Genomic DNA, 20,630 nt, shown 5'->3' with positions numbered 1-20,630 from the left:
ATAGAAAGAAAAATCCTATGATGTTTAGTATTGCGATGTTTAATCTGTTATATATTTCTCTGTCGATATCTGATGTAGAGAGACTGATTTTATGGTACCTTATATTTTTTATAAGTAGGTAAAAATCTTGGTAGAGGGGCGTACTATTACAGCTATTAGTATCGAAGAAAGTGTTTTAAAGTTTAACGATGCTATCATAGATTACGGTGTCAGAAAAACAATTATTTAAGTCTGCAAAAATGATTTTGCGTGAATAGATGCGATAAAGCAAGTTTAGGAAATGCGTTATAAATATACTGCCTTGAGCTTAAGGAACTATGCAGAATTGCAGTTTCGAAATTTGCTTTGTCTCACTGAAACAATTTGATAGATGAAAGTTATTTATTATTGCGAGTCGTACAAAATTGATATATTGCCTCGCATCTGACATCACATGATAAGATGCTTAGTAACGAGTCTTTAAGAAGAAATTACATTCCTATTTTCCTCACATACTTTATTTTTAAACCGTAAATTTTACAAAGTAAACGTCACAGGGTCAATGCTTGCCATATACTACTGCTATGAAGATAATTTATTTCTAATATTAAATTTCCTGAATGATTCAAATGCATTGAGTACAAGTTCTTTTAAGATTTCGTACTTCTAGTGAGATAGAAACAATAAAACGTAACCGTGTGTAAATGTTGGCAAAATAGATGATAGCTATTTTAAATTGCATGTGTATAAGTTGCAGAACAAAATATTTTATATCTCCAAAGTTGCATACTATAAGAGCATGTACACAAAATGACCATAAATTCGAGCACACGTTCCACACTCTACGTAAATAGAGTGCGTGGAAATTTATGACTATTCCGTTGTACATCTCGGATATTTTATATTTATTATAGAGAACCTCACTCCAAACTGAATGGATCACACTATATTCTAAAAAAAAAATGTATATATATAAAATTTAATTTAAAAGATTGCATAATTCAAAGTTTACAGCCAGTAGATAGTAAAAAAATGAAATCTATTCTCTAGAATAAAGTTTATCTGAAAAGAGGAAGATGTTCGTACTAGTTTTATCCTAAATGAATACAGTGCCCTGATGAACGTATATTTAAAAAACTGCATTCGAATATATATTTCAATATAGTACATTTCAGTATATCATCAAATAATCGTTACACATAAATAACAAATAAATATCAACTCTTACACAAGCAATAACACTGCGTCATAGAATCAATGATATTATCCCATTTGGTGAAGATTTATTTTCTGGGAATAGTGCAATGGAAGCTTTAAAACTGTTTCCTTTATTGCATTATATTGTACATGTTTTTGTTGAATGTACATGTCAGCGGTTTAAAACGTAATTCTAATCCTCTTCTGCAAACTTTATAGTAAAATGTTATTTATTTACAACTTCATCCTCTAGGCCTAAGAACACAGCTGTATCTTTTTTTCGTCATCCTTATTATATACAAAATATTTATGTAATAAATACTGTATGTGTACTGTGTAAGGAACTTCTATCAAATTTGTTAAAAGAAGTTAGACCTGGTTATGCAGTTTGTATGCGCAGGAATTTTGAAATAATATACAAACTTATTATATATCTATCAAATTATACACATTGTATTATGTTATGTTATATTTCTTTGTAAAATGTCAATATGAAAGGCAGAATATGTTTAGACAATGCTTTCACACGGTTTTAAAACAAGTTCACTCGCTTGCCGCTCATACTGCGTAAAATATTTAAGTATGCAGTTAGATTAATAAAGATATAATGATATTTAGTCGAGTACTTTGTCGAGTCATGTAATACATCTCCTAATAGTATCGAATTCAAATCTTTATGTATGAATTATTAATATTTTTTACACGACAGTGTTCACAATTCTCATGTATAAGTTCAATAATTATGTGTGTACATATATATGTATGTAGATCTACGATAAATTATTAATCAATTTTATTATAATTGCGTTCTATGTGTAAAAAGATTGTATTGTGATAAGTTAATCCACGATGTACAACAATGCAGAGACTGAAAAAAAGAATAAAAGTTCAATTTTTAATACATTCGAGTTATTCATTTATTACGCGCAATTGTACAAAATCAATTCGAGAACTCAGTATTTAGTTCGGAAGTACTTCGGTAGTCTATGTAAAAAGAAATATGCTCTTTTCATGTTAGAATGCAGAATTTAGTATTCGTATATGCAAGATCGTTAAATTACTACTACCATTTCAGAAGCATTTAATACATTTTCTCTCACTATGTATATTTAATTAATCGTATAGATACTTGTTTTATTATTTAGCACAGGATATATGTGTATGGAAATCGATACTAAAATCTCATTAATCTTGTTTGCATGGAAAAATAATTGCAATATGATGGCGTAATAAACGCATTTGATGTGACCAACGTATGCCTAAAAATATATTTACAGATCTTGGACGATGCTGCTGTTAGCATAATATAAAAATGTTTCACTAAAATTGAAAGGAAAGTTGTGATAATTAGATACACTTGTAAAATAAAACTAGTGCCTAATTAAAGGAAGTACCTGTAATTATGTAAACTATAACAAACATTATAAGCTTGCCGAGTATTGTTTTCGCTTTTACCCTGTTCAGAGGTGTACTATATTCTATTTTTAGTTAATAAGTATACATACTTATGTAAAATATATAATGAACCCGATGCTGCGAGCATCAAAAGCATATTAATGTTTTACCCTGTTTAGAGTTTTTCTAACATTTCTATTCTTACGTCATAGGTAATAGCGATGAATCTATAGTTTTCAGTGAGTATAATGTAGAGAGAGGTAAATATATTAATATTTTCATATGTGCAGTATATTTACCTCGATTTTATGCAGTCGACATTTTATGTAATGCACATAATGTACAAATATAGGTAAATACAGGTTTATTTATCATTATACGAAAGAGATGTTCTACGCATACACAATACTGAATTTTTGATGAACACGAATTAATGAGGCATCTGATGTAAAGTACTTTACTATACTAACTTGATTAATGTTTAGACGTCAGACTTTCCTTAATAAATGCTTTATGCGTACAATAATTTATTTATGATTAATGATCTATTTATATTCGATCCATATGTATGAAGACTTTTGGCAATTTTGATGAACTAATTATTTATAGCTATAGTAACTTATAAATTTATTTGTGTTAAACTTAAGCCTATCAGACTTATCGCATTGTAAATTAATAAATAAATAGTAACAATAAGAATCATTATCGATAATGAAAAAGACGCGCCTTTCAGTCAAGTATGGGAAATATAGTTTAAAATCTAGTTGAAATAGTTGAAAAGTAAGAAAAAACAGTTAACGTAAGAGGTACAGCAGTCTACAATTAAACAAATTCTCTAACTACAATCATTTTTACGAAGACGAATAAATGTACAACAATGACAAGTGTGACAGTGACAAGTAATCTATCGAATAGACTACTTAACAAGGTACATTTCCTTTTTGTACAACAAAATCTTAGCTACTGCTTAGCTAATGATCACAGTTGTGAGATCAGGTATAGGGATATGGCACTGAAGTTATGCATTACTTGGAACCAAATCTATCTCGAAATAATTAAACGTAGTTAGGACATTCGTATTAGAATATAGTGACGCTGACTGGTTCAGGTTTAACACAGGGGCTGCAATGTGACTTAATTTGTTCAGATCAGATACACGTTATAACAAAAAAAAAACAGTTTAATAGTAATAGATACTCTGACACCATTAACATAAGATATAAATATAGAATTGAATGAGCATGAGCAATTTTTCCCATAAGAACCATTTACCATGTAATATACAGCATTTAAAAAATTACATCATTCTTAAAAATTTACCTTATAAAATTCATGTTAAATTTAATATAATTTAATTAAATGCCATATATTAATGTTAATCGGTTCTTAAAGTAAGATTCCAGACATATGAACTGAAATACTAAACAATTACATAGGAACAAGCTATATGATGCTTGCTAGTTGTAAAGCTTTTCTATCTTGGTAACTATCGATATCTAAATTGTGCATTTTTCCTTGCATGCCTCAGTTTCATTTTATTTATCAAGCTCGATTAGGTCATTTTTATTTTTTAGAATACGTAGCTCGTGTAGCCCTCGCGCAGCTCGCGTTTTAACGAAAGATGGACATTTGTATTACAAGAAAAATATATGGATTACTTTCAATCACGTAGCATACTATCTCTTCTTTTCTTTTAACGGGACCTGAAGTTTCTTGTTATCGTACGAATCGGCTGACTAACTATTCTACTTATTTTGATAGGTACCTGTATGTATATAAGTTTATATTAAATAATAGCTTTTCTTCTTGATATAATATAGGGCTGCATCTCTATATATAATAAGAGGACAGATTGTAAAGTGGAAGAAATTAAACATTTCCAGTTTTTATAATTGTACGGCAATACAAATAATTTTGCACCATTTGGCGAATTTATTGACATTATGTGCTCGCATTAAACACTTGCCCAAAGTTACTCAAGTATAAGCGGGTAATTAATCTGAAATACAAGACATATTCTGTAAAAATATAAGTAATCCCGTATGTTTATCTCTACAAAATTATTATAAATCGAAAAAGCTGTTATAATAATTAATGTAGTAAACATAACTGCAAAATCTAATATTTAAATTTCGTCAAATAATTATGATACAAAATTCTATATCATGTATACACATAATATGACATGATGCTGCTGAATTACCTATGCAAACATGCTCCTGATACGTCGTGTATCCTGCTTGTGTTCAATGAATTTGTATTCTTAGACTTTATACACTTTTAACTTTCAATCGTCAACCTGGTCGCATTACATTCCTGAATCTAAATTTGTGTTCTTCAGGAACCTGGAGAAAAATTTATACGTAATTATCATAAATCTTTCATGCAGAATAAAAATACAAACATAGAAATCTCTTTAAGTTGCCAGTAATAAATAACAATAATCGAGCTTTTTAGTTGACATTAACAGGCCAGTGTTTTAATACAGAACATTTATTGCGAAGAATATTACCTCAGCCAGGGTGTGAACCTGGACTTTCCTACTCTCTAGGCGCCCGCCTAGAGAGTGTTACAAGTTCTATTTAAGCGGGCGCCTAGAGAGTAGGAAAGTCCAGATTCAAACCCTGGCTGAGGTGATATTTTTCGCAATAAATTTTCTGTATTAAAATTGTACTGGCCGGTTGATGCGACTAAAAAGCTTAATTATTAAAAACAAAACAATGTCTGTAGTACTTTTCTATTCTACAATTGTAATTACTGCAAAGAAACAAGTAATATACGATAATGATAAATAATTAACGCGAACATATTTATGTATAATATCTTTGATATGATTGATTTTATATCATTTTATCTAAACATTCTTTACACATGTCAGCAAACAATTCATTAAACTATGTGCTATTGTATACAATTACCTTACCTTAAGAATGATATTACTTCAAGATACGTTTCCACCAAATAAGTTTCTGTTTGGCATAATTATGTATGTACATACATATATATACATATTTATACGGAAAAAACTGTACAGAAACTTGAATCTTACTTTACAAGAATTTAAGAAAATTTCATGCTTAAGAAAATTATAGTTTGCGACAAACGTCGCTGCAACCATGACAATAGAAAAACATTAGAATTTAAATGTTATCTTACAAAGCCTTATATCATTTACAATATCGCAAGGAGTAGAGAGAGAGAGAGACGATGTTTAAACCACAGTTTAGACACATCCAGTTATGGCAGTAGCCAAAAATAAGGCTATTTAATTCGCGAAAAACACAATCAACAACATAGCAGTATTAAATATACTGCTAAAGTTTTTCTTGTTCGTATTATACTAACAATAAAAGCGCTTGCAAATGTCATTATCATTTGCTTTAGTACTTCGAAGACATTTAGTAAAGAAATGTCATAATTTCGTAACAAATAATTATTACACGTTAACATTTGCTTTTTTAAAATAGGTGGTGCAACAAGAGCGTAAACTAAATTTTTAGCTATTAGCATACAATAGTGCTACTTTAGATAACGAAGAATGAAATTCAAGAACAAGAAATATTTTATTCAATATAAAGGTATTTAAAATAATTGATCCAATGGATGTCAGAAAAGTTAAATAGTAAACTATTATCAGACGAAATAAAATATCGTCAAGAGCTAATTAATTAAAAATTAAATTTTAAAACATATAAATATTTTACGTTTAATATCTTAATATTATAGTTATATCATAAAATTCTAAGATGCCGATGTTTACGCATCTAAACTGTGTTTTAACGGAATAAAATTCTCTACAACTTGCTTCTAGCGATATCTAACCAAACATCAAAAATATTTTATGCAGGAGTCTTCCATGTAACTAATGTAACTCTTCGCTGACGCTAATCTTGAACACGCTGCTGAACGATCTATCTCTAAATCTTCCTAGGACGAGTTATTTTCGCTTCCGCTTTGTACATATATTTACAAATTTACAGTGCCACAGCTTGAAGAACACATTTGTCCTCTATGCAGGTTGCTTCCTTTTTCTCCTTCATTTCTTTACAGCAGTGACTTCTCGTAATGAAATAGTATTGATCATCGACTAGTCTTCTTACGTCTTCGTTTTGACTCACCGGACGGATTCCATTCTGGATCAACATCGGTGTAACAATAATTTACCTTAGGAACGTTTCTTTTTGAGCTTCTCGTTTGTCTAATAGACGACTGCGTTTTTTTCGCCTTTTTACACGCGCCATCCTGCTCGATCGTCTCCGTCGCTATACGTTTCAGAGATGTTGGATTCGTGACGTCTCTGCGCTGCGCAGGTGTCCTGTCCTGACAACTTTCTAGGCACACTGCGTTAGGCTGATCACCATTCGGTCGAAATTGGCGCTCGTGATTTCTTGTACTTTCTTTCGTAAGATTATGACGTGTATTAGAAATGTGCATATCTTTGTAGTAATCCCTTCGCATTATATTCGAGTTGAAGTGATAGCTGCCGTGTGGATTATCCTCTTCGTTAGGAGACAATTCGTATGATTTAATGATTTGCGTCGGATGTTTCTGTGTGCCGTCTATCGTTTCTAAGGCTGCTATGGACATCATGGGAGTTCCGGGATAGTTATCCAACTTCTCCGTCTTGATGGGTACCTTCTCGTATGCCATCGACATCATGGCGTGAGCCTTCAGTCTCTTCTTCAGCGGCAACTTGTTCTCCATATCCTTCTTGAATAACTTGTCCGGCTCGCACGGCACATCCAGCTTCTCCAACGTATTATTTTGTAGTACTCTTTTACACAATATTTGATCGTCATACAATTTACTTATTACCGCTTCGCTTTTTGTCCTATCGTGCTCTTGGACGGCGGATGTTTGTACTGATGAATGTGTGGGCAAAAAATAAGAGTTACTTTCAATGCAAGACACGTGGGAGTCTGTGGCAGGGTGTATACACTGTCTACAATGCGTGACTATGTCGTACGTACAATTTAGACATGAGCAGTGCGATCTTCCGCATGAATTGGCGGATTTCGTGTGGGAATGGAGCGAAGTAGTAGAATTAATCTGTAAACTACACGACACGGAGGTGCAATGCTTATGATACGGCATACACAGATCCGTGCCGGCAGCGCAGTTCCCGTAAATCGAAGGTATTGTCGTCGGATGGGTGACCGGAATATGTAACGAATGTTGCGGGTCAATCACTTCGTGCGGATGCGAATGTATTCCGTTGCACCCTTGTATTCCACAATTCGGCGTAATATGATTGCTGAACTCCTGCTTGATGTTCTGCCTGTACGTGAGAATGGACTTGGATTTTCGTTTATCGACCGACTTGCTGATGCTCACGTTCGCAATGTTCGTGTCCTGATAGATCTGCGATGTCGCCGATAACACGTCAGCCGACAACGAACCCTTCTTACCGTATGATTTCATTTCCGTGATGCTCATTAAGCTGCTTTCCTCCTCGGGCTCGATTTTTATACCCTTGTTCCTTACGACGGAATATTTATTTTCTTGGCACGATAATTCCTTGTTGTATTGCGGCAGATCCAAGTTAAACGAAATATGCTCCGACGTGTTAACAACTTCAAACGAGGCGCAATCTTCCGGTGGAATCATCCAGCTCTTTTCTTTAATCGGACAGCCCTCGTCGTCGCTATTATGATCTCGTGCATTTTCCACCGCTTTATTGATGATGTATAAATTACTATTGGGAGACTTTTGTAAGAGCACGACCGTTTCGCCGTTTAATATAACGTTCGTATTCTCCTTTATTGACTGCACATTGTTTTCCACCATGCTCAAATTGTTGGATATTGTGTCTGTCTCGTAATTAATAGTAGTCTCGACAATATGCGAAACGCTATTGCTCGTGTCGTTTTCGCGGTCGTCGGGATCAGTTGTCGATGTCACCTCAACGTGAAGCGCTACTTTGTCCAACGCGTCCTCTGGATAAATCCCGACTATTCTATTGATGACTTCAGCGGTTGGATTCTCCAAAATTTGAGAAACGGTATTCGATGAGTCATTGGTATCAGCTTCGTCATCCGTAGTTTGATTATAAGGAGAGCTTCTTAACGACGCGTAATCCTTGACTTTGATTTGTTCGTATTTTAACTCGCGTTCGGTTTTCAGATGAGACACGTGCTGACTCGCGATAACGTTGGCTAATAACGAAAGCCCGTCTATATTATCGTGCAATTCCGAATCCTGAATGATACATTTGTCCTCCGATGAATCCTGAATACCTTTCGCATGTGACATATTGTACGATTCTTTCGACGATCTGTGATCGTGCGTTTGGTCAACCTTCTTGCACAGTACAGAAGATCTTCCCAGTTCCTCCATGTTACCTTCTCTACTGCAGTTCCTGTTAGATTCGACTTCTGCGCTTCCTTTATAATTTGCTTTCAAGCCGATATTTTCCTCACCATTGACTCCTTCCTCTTTTGAACACAGTGACATGTCGAGAATATCAGAAATATTTTTCTTATCAGCTGTGTGATTTTCAAAAATAGTCTCTCTGATTTTACGATTAGAGAATCTGCTTACGCCATCGCTTACTTCGATGCAAGTACCAACTTTTAAATCTGTTTGTACATTAGAATGGTCTCCGTTCGTTAGGCTAATACTTACAGTATTATTTGCAACATCGTGGCTTGTTGATACATATTTATCTTGAGATTCAGATTCCTGTGAGTGCCTTATGCTTTCAGTGATGCACGATCGTTGCAACCGCTCAGATTCCGTTGCATTATTTATTAATATCTCCACATTACTCACCGTTGTTGTAGTACGAGTTTCAGCTGCTGTCGTAGAAACCGCAAATTTCTCTTTACTTAATTCGCTATCAATTCTGGTTGACTTCAAGCACTGCGTTTCATTACTTATCGCTTCCTGAACACGTTTCTTACCCAAATCTTCTATTCTCTCGTCATTTGTCCCATCCTTTGTCTTATTTCTGCGATGTGTGTGCTCCAGAGATGAAATTACATGCGGGGATAACTTATCTTTAGTTGTACTAAGATAGTTAGTATTATGATTAGAGCTATCATCTTCATCTTTGGAATCATCTTGGGCACATATCGAAGGAGTATTTACAGTTTTAGAGTGCTCTGTTCCTAAATCACAGATTTTCCTTAAACTTTCAACTCTTTTACAGGTTTCACTTTCAGGCGGAGTGTCTTTTTCTATCAGTCGTTTAATCACAGTCTGTGCATTATGCCTATCGTTTATTCTCTCATTATTCCTTGCTTCCAAATTAACATCATGACGTTTGCTAACTTCATTAGCGTTATTTGAAATATCCAATAACGAATTTCTACAAGTTTTAGCTTTATTAGACTGTGGTCTATCAACGATTACAGAAGAAGAGACTGTGCAGTGCAGCAACCCAACAGTTTCACTTTTGCCATTGCTATTCATGTCTATCAATTGTTTTGTAGGTACTGTGTTACCATTGACTGACGTATTTTTATGCTTTGTATCAAGATGTTGCATGGATTTCAGTTTTTCGTTATTCAACTTCATATCCTGTATTGCAGACGCACTCAAATCATTCTTCAAAGTTGTATTTTCTGTGGCATGTATGGGTTGAAGCGAATCTTCCAATGGCTGGTTAACAGTTATTTTCTTCAAAAAATTTACATTTTCCGTCATTTGTTGAGTCTTAATCTTCTGTGACGCCCTTATCGCCTTTGTATCAAATTTCTTCTTAGCTTCTTCGAGCCATGCAACTTTTCTCGATTTCCTCTTTTTTATACATCGTTCAGAAGCGATATCGGTTGTAAGATCGATTATTACAATTTTATTAGATTTTTTAGCCTTCTTCCGTGGAAGCACTTTCAGTTTCATCGATTTAGAGATAGTTCGTGTTACAGAAATATTTGTAGAAATTGTGCCTAGAGGTTTAACGTTTATTTGTTCTGTTAAATTTGAAGACTTTAAGTTATTTGACAAAACGGAATCTTTTTTCATATCTTTATCTGAGGAGACAAATTTATTTTCGATACGTTCCATATTTTCGCGTGATGTAACTTCCAGCTAAAAATATACGCAATTCATTATTCTTTTGTAAGAATAATTTCAGTACTATTACCTTTATGCAAATATCGTCTTAATAAAAAATATTCAATTATATTTAAAGTCTTATTATTATTCACCTACACAAAGTTCTACTAAGTACGGTAACAAGCCAAACGGGGACCAAATAGGGATCTATGTACAAAGATTTTCTGATAATTTGCATAAAAGTAATTTCCTACTATATGTCAAGTAGGATTTTAACATAATGTTTAAAATAGTTTTAAAAATATACGAAAACATACAATATTTATAAGAAACATGATAATAACATACACAGGATTAATCTGCCTCAGACTTACCGCGATCGCCCATTAATGCCTATCGAGATCATTTGGTCCAAAGTTGACGCGCTCAGGCAAACAACCATAAAGGTATTTTCAAGCATCAATCTTATCTTTTCAAAATTGATACAATTCTAAGTATGCCTGTGCGGTATAGCCACACAGTGAATTTTGAAAGATTTAATTAGTCACATGTCTCATGTAATAGCCTATCACAGCCTTGTTATTTTTGTATCGGAATTTTTATTTCAAAATGATCTCGAATGTATATTATTAACGAGTGTCGCGTTAAATCTGGGATAACATGTATTTACCAGTTGTGAAGTAGTCCTCTTGGATGAGCTTGGAATTGTAGATGTATTTTCACTTTTTTGCTGCCATGTACCTCCTCTGCTCTCTCTACAGAACTGTATAAATAATTCACAGCATTTTCTTATGTCAAATTTCTGCTGCATCAGATATTTTGCTGAATTTGGTTGACACTTTGGCACTTTCGGTAATACATCTTCTAACACGCATGGTGGGAAAGCCGCTGGTGGTGCTCCCAGAGAGGCAATTGCGGTTGTAGTAATTTGACTTCTCACGCTTATATCGCTATTTATCTTTCTCCAAAGACAATAAATAAGAAGATAACGAATGTACATAATATTTGATTCGGGATACGTTGGAATATTTTTAATTACTTTTCTGAAATCAGATAAAAAGACATACATATAACGACATTTTAAAGAAAATTTGATATGTATACTTTCCAAAAGTGTATTAAAAAAAGATAAGTTTACATATATTTTGCGTTTAATATCGATTTTGGAGTAAATTGAAATTTATTGATACAAAATTGCGTAAAGTACATTTGTAAAAGATAGCAACTCTGTAAGATAATCGTGCAATATGGAATGTTTTTAGTAGTACGTATAAAATCTCTGTGTAGCAATTTATAATAAGATGGACACGATGTAGTAAAATGTCGAGAGTTTCGTTTCATCAAAGTTAAATTTCGTACATTATATACTTACGTTATTATCGGATCTAAAATACGGTGATAACCCCGGCACATAAATTGCGTTTTTATCAAAGTATCTAACAAATGCTCTGTGGAATGTTCTGGATAAAATGCAGAAAGATTTTATTATTATTAGCGAAATCAGTGGAACTAGGCAACAACGCTCAAGATACATACCTAAATATACATAAAGACAAGAAGTAAGTCTTGTACAAATTCTGCTATGATCTTCTTTACTCTTTTTTGAAGCTTTTAATTCCATATCTATGTACAATGCCAATAAATCGGACATGTTATTTAAGTAAATAGATATATTACGGTCCTGAAAAAAAAACAAACGACGAATCTTGTTTTATTTTAAACGTGGCTGGTATATACAAAAGGCTGCGTACAGCGAAAAGAGTATTCTACGCTATTGTAATGTAACATAACAGGCTGCTCAACTCACCTCAGAAAGCTCGCGATAGATATATAAGAACAAAAGTAAGGTTTCACTAATAGAATCCTTCAACTTTGCTGCTCGTAAAGGCCTTGTATAACATTCATTCACACTGATACTTACATTTCTGTAATAAAAATGAAAGATGTACATCTGCCGTACGACAATATTAATGTTAGACCGAGGGGTAAACCGCTGAGGGCATTGTGGTGTACATATTTGCGGCATTACCGGGCATTTTTTCAGCATTAGTTTGGACATTAGGCCTTGCTGGGGCATTATAAAAATAAGATAAGATAACATAAAGTGGTAGAATAAAGTAATACCCACTGGACATGAGTGGGCATTGGTGTACAAGATTTTGGCCAGCGGTTTCTCCCTCGTGTTAGACCGTTGGTACGTAAAGATTTCTACGTATATTAAAAACAAATTGACCTGTGCAAGAGACGAACGATGGATATGTTCGAGCATTCGTTAAGCTAATACGTGTGTGCAGGTATATTAATGTATACTTTTAAATGCCATTTGAATAACAAACACTATGATTATTTCGAGATACAATGCGCAATATCAGAGTCTAAACAGCTCGCGACGTTTTTGTAGAAGATGGAACGATATAACGTTCGCAATAATCTATATGGAATCATAAATTGCGCCAGTAATTTAGGTGAACGATTAAACACTTTCTCCGCGAGTCAAGCGTTGCCTTGTGATAGATAAGACAATATTTTTTTGACCTTCAGACACAATCTGATTAAGCAATTGAGAGGGTCGGTGCAATAGCGGGATGACCCTCAAGATCAGTTCAATAATGACATCGCGTAGAGGAAGCTTCGTGCGTGCGATGCACGTAGCTAACGTTTTTCAATTTAACAAAACGGAAGCGGCGACAAGCTGTTCAATTATATTGAAGAAAAAGAAACAAACAACACTACATTAAAAAAGTTTATTAACTCCACGTCGAATGTTATTAAAGTTATGAATTATTGCCGCTTACATTGTCAATTTACATCGCGTTGCATCTCGAAAATTCGTTCAAAGTTTCGTACCGCTATCGTCTTCGCGTTTGCAATGGGAAATTGTTACACGACACTTGCTGCTTTCGAAACGGTCGTTTTTTATTTTCAAAAAAGAACTTGTAATCCTTCGTTACGGCCCGATCATTTATTGCAATCATTATCTTTCCCGGGGGGGGGGGGGGAGATTATTTTGGAAACGCGATATTTGTCAGAAAAAAAATGTATCCGAATCCAAGGGTCAGTGCGGCAAGAACGCGGTTCGGCTGGATTCGCCAACTCAAATTTCACCCTTCGTGCAAATGAATCCGTTACTTATCTCTAGACGGGGATGTCAATTATCGCTACACACCGAGCGTACACGCATGCAAACGGTATTGTGACACCAGTGCTCAGGACGATAATACTGGTGAACTGAGTGCGGTACCGCGCGCGATATAACGAGGTGATTGATAGATTACCTGATATAGTACTGCATAAGCTCTGCCAAAGAAGCCATACTCTTGTCTGCGTATATACATTTGCACATTTTCTTAAATTCTGAGACCCATGGAAATAACTCGATAATTGTTGATTTTGCGTCGTCACTGTTTAGTTTAGACCCTCCGTCGTGGTTAAACATTGCGTTTTTGATATCTAAACATCAAATCCAGAAACGTGGAATCTTTAAGCGTGCACGGGTAGCGCGAGGGGAACGTGCCGGCGAACGACGCGCGCGCGTTTCCGCGCCGAGGAGCCGCGAGAGACACTCGATATCGATGAACGTATTATACTCGTCGCGGCTGGAAGAGATCGCGTTTAAAGCACGCGTGCCGAAACGGTGCGTGTCGCCCCGACGCGGCTCGAGAGCGTCGATTTTAACGACTCGGAAAAAGCGAGGTCTGATTTATTGGAGCTGGCGGAATCTATCAGCGGCGTTTCATCCGTAAATTCGGAGCCCGTCGCGTCGATTGGAGAAGGAACGTTCAACGGCTGTTACAGTCTTCCTTAAGTAATTCACGCACGTTTCCAAACTGCCCGTCATTTTCTTTCAACCCTGACCGTTCTTAACATCTGCCGCGGCGGCAGGTGCCGAGAGACAGAGCGAGCGAGCGAGCGAGTGAGAGAGAGAGACCCATGCGGACTGTAAATTACCGAAAAGCCGGTTGTATATTTCCGTAACGTTCACAGCTGAATGCCACGTTTTCCGAGCCGTTTCACTGTGTGTGCAGGGTCTCGAGGGAGGGCCAGACAAACGGGGAGAGTTTTACGACCCGATCCCGTGCCGTTCGGAGTCGTCGTTGAAGAAAGGCCAGAATTCCTCTCGATTGAAGCCGCGCGTCGATCGGCCGTGCGCAAATCAGCCGAGGGCCCGACAAAAGCGGTGTCGTCGGAGCGGGACACGGCGACGGTAAATCCCCCCCCGAGGACGTATCGATTGTCTTTGGGGGGGACGCCGGGCGAGAATTTCGTCGACTCCCCGTCGTAGTAATTGTTCTCCGGAGGAAGGGGGCAGGAGCGAACTCGTCCGCGGGAACGAGACTCCAGCGCGGCGCATTTTTTCATTCTCGCCTGCCGAAACGAAAACGAGCGCGCGAGCGCGAGCACACCACACTTTCGGTTTTCGAGCCACGTCGTCGTGCGCGTCCGAAGTCACGCGGCCGCGGGGGTCCACGCGGATAGTAGCGCGCAGAGTCCGGAGAGACGGCACGGTTGAATCACAGCGGCGGCGACGAACGGCGAATCGATCGCGGCGAGATCTCTCTCTCTCTCTCTCCCCCTTTCGCCCTCTCCCTTTCTCTCCGTCTGGCTCGGCCGCGGGTCTCGGCGTCGAGGCGCTCTCCGTAAACATCGACGGCGCGAGTCGCCGCTCCTCGGTCGTGAAGGCACGGACGGTGGTACGCACGTTGCTCGACGAGGACGATGCACCACGTACCTTGTACCGCGCCGATCTGCTCGCCGCTCGCGGCGGCTACCGCCGCCGCGGCCGCCACGGGCGCGGCGCAGTTCATTTTAACGGGTACGTGCCGGGTACGTTGGTTATATCCGGGTATTACGTAAAAGCGTCCCTCCTGGTCGCAGTATACCTCATGTTAGGGGGATCGAACCGAGACTACTATCGCGTCCACGTCTCTGCGCGCACTGCGCTCACGTCAACGGCCATATTGATACTGACGCTTGGCGCAGCTACCGCGAGAGAGCGTCGCCTGCGCCCCACCGCGCCGCCGACCGGCCACCACCGAGAGACCGGCGGCGGCGGCGGCGCTTCGCTTCCTTCCCTTCCTTCCTCTCCTTCGCTCCCTTCTTGTTCTCCGCGTCGCCTTTTTTTCCTTTTCTATCTGTTATCCGGCATTTGTCACGACGCGCGCTCTGTCCCGTAACGATGATATTTCTCTCCCGCTCGCTCTCTACTCCCTTCCCTTTCCTCCCCCCTCTTTTCTTTCGCGTTGTTCCCGCGTCTCTCTCGCTCTCTCTCTCTCTCTCTTTTCCCCTCCGGCTCTCGCGTCTCTCGCGGCTCTACGATTTCTGCGACACGCGAAGCGCGTCGGCCTCATACTGTCGCGAGGACGCGCCGCGGCGTTGCCGCAGCACGGCGACGGCGGCTGGCTATCGATGTCGGGCGCATTCGAAACTTCGATACTCGTCGTTCTCGCTCACTCGCTCACTCTCTCTCTCTCTCTCCCCTTCTTCTTCCCCCTCTCTCTTCCTCTCTCTGGCGCGCGCGCGCGCGCGCGCACCTCATACTTGGCCGCCGTTAGTCTCTCGCTTCCTCTCCGCTCTTCTCTCGCTCTCTCTCTCTCGGGGTTTACTAGCGCCGGCAGTGCGGGGGTTCCAGAAATGAATGGCTGATTCGTCGGCCGCCCAGGTAACCCGGCCAATGGAAGCGCGTTGCACGCGCGGCGCGCAAATCACGAACCGAGGACACCGTTATCCCTCCCCCGCGGCGGGCCCAATCAGATACGAGCAATTAAGTAATTGCGGCGCGCGGGGCACACGCGCGCTAGCCTACTACTATCCCGCACGGCCGCCCTAGCCTAGCGCGACGCTACTCGAATCCAATAGCCCCGGCTCTCGCAATTTTCGTGCGAGCGCTGGGTGCGCGGGGCGGATATCGATACGCACTTCGGGAATATTAACATAGCCGCAAGACTCGCGAGAATTTCGGCCGAGCGCGTATACCGGAGCGCGAGGACTCGCGCGGATCGATTTCGGCGCGCGCGCGGGGCGCGCCTCGTGTTTTGAAATCGCGCGCTCCCTCGCATAATCGGGGGGCCGCGTAAGTGTGCGGGCGCATGGCCACTTTTCCCACCACTCCCGCGCGCGCCGCCGTATCGGTTGACCATGCAGCAATGACTTATGAGTTGGGAAAAACCGGAGGGTGGCGAGCTAAAAAGAGGCGATACTGTTGTCCCAACGGACGACGGGACGAGCGATCTATGTTCTCGTTGACTCGCGTCGGTTCGAGCAGCGGCGTCGACTCTAATGTACAATTGGGTTATTGCATTTCAATTTTTCCGAAAATCCGCCCTCGCGCAGATGTAAACAAGCACTGAAATAATTACTGTGCGTCAGTAATTTCTAAAGCCCCGTTTCCACGACGGCCAGAAATCGGTCCGGGATCTCGCGATCCGAGAAGTGTGTGGCCAATCAACTTGCAGTTTTTACGACAAAGCCATATTCGGACGCGAGGCTTCGTGATTCAATTACCGCGCTTCTGGTAACTGTTTCAGTGGTTTTTTCTCCCCCGATGTTACACGTCTGTCCGAGCGATTGACGAGAATTGGAAAATTCGAATGAGACTTGCCGCGCAGACGGGACGAGCAACTTTGGGTTATTTCAAGCCCCGTCTACATAGAAGTCGTAAAGTCGTAGTCGTATGAATAGTTGACTATGATTGGTCAATTCTTGTGTGTCTAACGGAATTGACCAATTGCAGTCGATTATTCTTACGACTACGACTCTGCGACTCGCATCGTAGGCCCCGCATTAATATCGAAGGGAAGACTCGTCGGAAGGTTCGAGCGTAACGCAAAAAGTAGAGATCGTCCCCCGAAGTATACAACGGAGCCGGCGATATCGAGAGGCGTACGGCCGCCTTCGGAATTGCCGTTCGGATTCGCGGGCATCCCGGCTCAATATCTCGCCTCGGCCGGCCGCGTGCATTCGGAGTGCGATGCACGCGCGGAATATTCATACGGTTTCGCGGGTCCCGGCAGCGCCGCCTCGCATCGCGCGCGCGACTCGCATCGATCCGCCCGCGGATCCTCGCGATTGCGTCTCGACACGTGCGCGCGGATGCACGCGAGGGTACGCGGGGACGCGCGCGCGCGCGCGCGCGCATGCACGTACCAGGACGTTTGATGGATGCCGAGCCGCGGGTCGGCGCGTACGCGAGTCGAATATTCGCAATACGGGTGCCGGCGATGGCCCGCTTGTTGCCGCCATCGGCCCGGCATTCGTCATCCCCGCCGGTCCTCGCGAATACTAAACTCGCAATCGACGAGGGCTCGCATCCGGTGGCTCGTCGGCCGACGTGAGCGTACGCTCGCTTTCATCTCGAAATAAGCGAATCTGCGAGCGCGAAAATTGATTTCAACGTAACGACCGGCCGCCGTGGTGTCGATTTGCGCGTCTACTATTTCCGAACGCACGCACGCCAAGGGTGATTCACGAGGCCTTACGCTACGAGTCAAAATGTTAACATGCAAATGGGATCCGATTCGTACTCAGACACCCCTTTCGAAAATTGAAGGAAAATAGTAATATTTTTAGAATTTCAATAGGAAAATGTTACAAATACAAACGCTCTTGACAACTTTTAAATAAGAGACATTCTAGAAATGTATTTCTTTTTGATTTCCTCAATTTTGCGTTGTGCAACAAAGATCGAAAATTTGTATCGACAGCAAGTTTATAAGAAAAATAGTATTTTTAGAATTACAATAGGCAAATGTTACGAAAACAAACGCTCTTGACATCTTTTAAATAAGAGACATTCTAAAAATATATTTCTTTTTTTATTTCCTTAATTTTGCACTGTGCAACAAAGATCGAAAATTTGTATCGACAGCAAGTTTACAAGGAAACTAGTATTTTTAGAATTTCAATAGAAAAATGTTACGAAAACAAACGCTCTTGATATCTTCTAAATAAGAGACATTCTAAAAATATATTTCTTTTTTATTTTCTTAATTTTGCGCTGTGCAACAAAGATCAATAACTTGTATCGACCGCGAATTTATAAGGAAAATAGTATTTTGAGAATTTCAATAGGAAAATGTTACAAATACAAATGAGAAATATCAAAAACATATTATTACTTTTCGTTTTCCTTAATTTTGCGTTGTGCGTCAAAGATGGAAAATTTATATCGACCGCAAATTTATAAGGAAAGTTTGCAGGAAATATGTTCCATAAGCGGGAATAAAACTTCATGAATCAGCCTGCATATCCGGTATTACTAGTCGCAAAACACCGTCGAATTTTACGTGCACAATAAAATCAATCAGAAAGTCCACGTATTCGGCTGGCAGCTCCGTTCGAAATCGACTTGGAAATTTGACATCCTTTTTTTTTTAATCGCTACTCGACGCGGCATATTATTTCGCACTGAAAAAAATTTCTGGTTGAATATGGACGAATCAGATAATTCCTTTAGGATTTACCAGAATTCCTTTAGGATTTACCAGAATTTCTGTAGGATTACAGGAATTCTGGTAAATCCTAAAGGAATTATCTGATTCGTCCATATTCAACCAGAAATTTTTTTCAGTGCGGAGATAACTTTTCGAGGAACTTTTCGTTCGGAATTAGAAGCGAGGTCCCTTCGCTTCGCGACGGCTGCGTGCGTGGAGGGTCCGGATTTTGACGTTTCCACGTTTATCATCGCGATCGCATTCAACGTAAACATGGAATGGGGGTCACAACCGTATTTGGCGGTGAGCGTACGGCCTGCATACGAGAATAAGCCCCTCGATAAAGTCAATGGGCGAATCTCGTTTCCGAGCTCAAGAGCGCACTTCGTCTTTAGAGCGCACGTCGGACGGGATTCGCGTCTCGGATACGTTCCCGTATTCTCGTACGTATAAAACGTGAAAGGAAAAAAAAACCGGTAACGCTCCGCGTCTTATCTTATCGTCCGGATTAAATATATCCCTCGCATTTTACGGCCGCCGAGCGAATTTCTCGCGTACGACATCGCGAATGTGAAAGGTCGCAGTGGGTCGGGGAAAGTGGAGAGAGAGAGAAAGAGAGAGAGGGAGAGAGAGAAAAAGAGAGAGAGAGAGAGAGAGAAAGAGAGAAAGACGCGCCTACGCGCGGGGCGCGTTATAAATATCGAGAGATCGGGGAGACGCGCGAATAATCTGACGATATGACACGCGAGCGGGGGAGGTCCACGTGTATTCACGCGACGTACGCCGCGCATTTTTACGTTCCAACATCCCGATATTGGAGCCTCCGCGGCGCGACGGCCGGTGCACGAGTGGCGAGCTTTCCCTTTTTCCTTCCTTTTTTTTTCTTCCCCTCCTGCTCGTGCACGGCTCGCCGTACCTCGGCTGCGAGATAGACAGGGTAATTGCAGTGCCGCGTCGTACGTACGCCGGCGTTGTACGTGTATAAAGAGCTTGTTTACCTGCCGGGCAATGGTACGGCAGGGGGGAGGAGGGGGGGCAGAGAGGGGGACGGCTAACGTTCCACCGTAGCGGGCGTGCACTTAGAAAATATCGCTCGAGAGGGCCATAAGCGTCTCAGGCTATCTGCTTTAGGTACGTCGCCGTTGATATTAAGCGAAACGCGCCGGGCGCGCTTTTCATCTCGGATATACGGAGCAATTGAGAAAAGTCGGTCGACGGAACGGTATAATTGCGAAAACGTAACCGCGTTACGTCGATAGGCTCGCACGGCGGTTCTTACCTCGCGCGAGGATTCGGCGTGGCAACCTTAATTTCTCTCGGGAGGAGAGAAATGGAAACGCATTCGCGTTCCGCCACCCCGTGCTTCGTCCTTTTTTTTTTCTTCAGTCAAAAGTTCACTCGGCGTTATTTTGCAAATTGCTAAACGGCTGTTTCCATCTCCTAGCGAATTCGGTTGCCTGCACTGGTGCGCGCTGTGGCTCGTTTACAGTCAGTTCTTGTGTTTCAGGATCGTCTTGAATATCTCTTGAAATATTTCTTAGCCAGTAAAATAATTTATACAGCATCCGTACGAATCATTGTTTGGCTAAACACTCTGAACGTGTATTTAAGCCAAAGTTAAATATAAGAACT

General features: G+C 40.2%; 1 protein-coding gene across 4 annotated transcripts; it reads right to left on the bottom strand.

Annotated features, from left to right (window-relative positions):
- Positions 1–1,288: 1,288 nt before the first annotated feature.
- Positions 1,289–15,566, bottom strand: LOC105567129. Of its 4 annotated transcripts, XM_012021721.1 has the most exons (10): positions 15,269–15,566; positions 13,845–14,019; positions 12,377–12,494; positions 12,106–12,250; positions 11,942–12,029; positions 11,240–11,612; positions 7,387–10,602; positions 5,495–7,320; positions 4,775–4,916; positions 1,289–4,570 (listed from the first exon to the last, which is right to left on the bottom strand). In XM_012021721.1, exons 1-8 carry the CDS (start codon positions 15,372–15,374, stop codon positions 6,652–6,654), a joined length of 4,890 nt encoding a protein of 1,629 aa, XP_011877111.1. In that variant the 5' UTR covers positions 15,375–15,566; the 3' UTR covers positions 1,289–4,570; positions 4,775–4,916; positions 5,495–6,651. The 4 variants fall into 4 exon arrangements, with proteins under 4 accessions (XP_011877111.1, XP_011877109.1, XP_011877110.1 ...); XM_012021719.1 differs by having other exon boundaries at positions 5,495–10,602; XM_012021720.1 differs by having other exon boundaries at positions 5,495–10,602; positions 15,299–15,566.
- Between the last annotated feature and the right edge of the window lie 5,064 nt (positions 15,567–20,630).

The sequence above is a fragment of the Vollenhovia emeryi genome, unplaced genomic scaffold (assembly GCF_000949405.1).
Source record: "Vollenhovia emeryi isolate VEMERY1.0 unplaced genomic scaffold, V.emery_V1.0 DF939140.1, whole genome shotgun sequence".
In the NCBI taxonomy this organism is placed as follows: domain Eukaryota; kingdom Metazoa; phylum Arthropoda; class Insecta; order Hymenoptera; family Formicidae; genus Vollenhovia; species Vollenhovia emeryi.
Note: the sequence above shows the minus strand (reverse complement) of the source record. Positions and strands in the feature narration are given on the sequence as shown.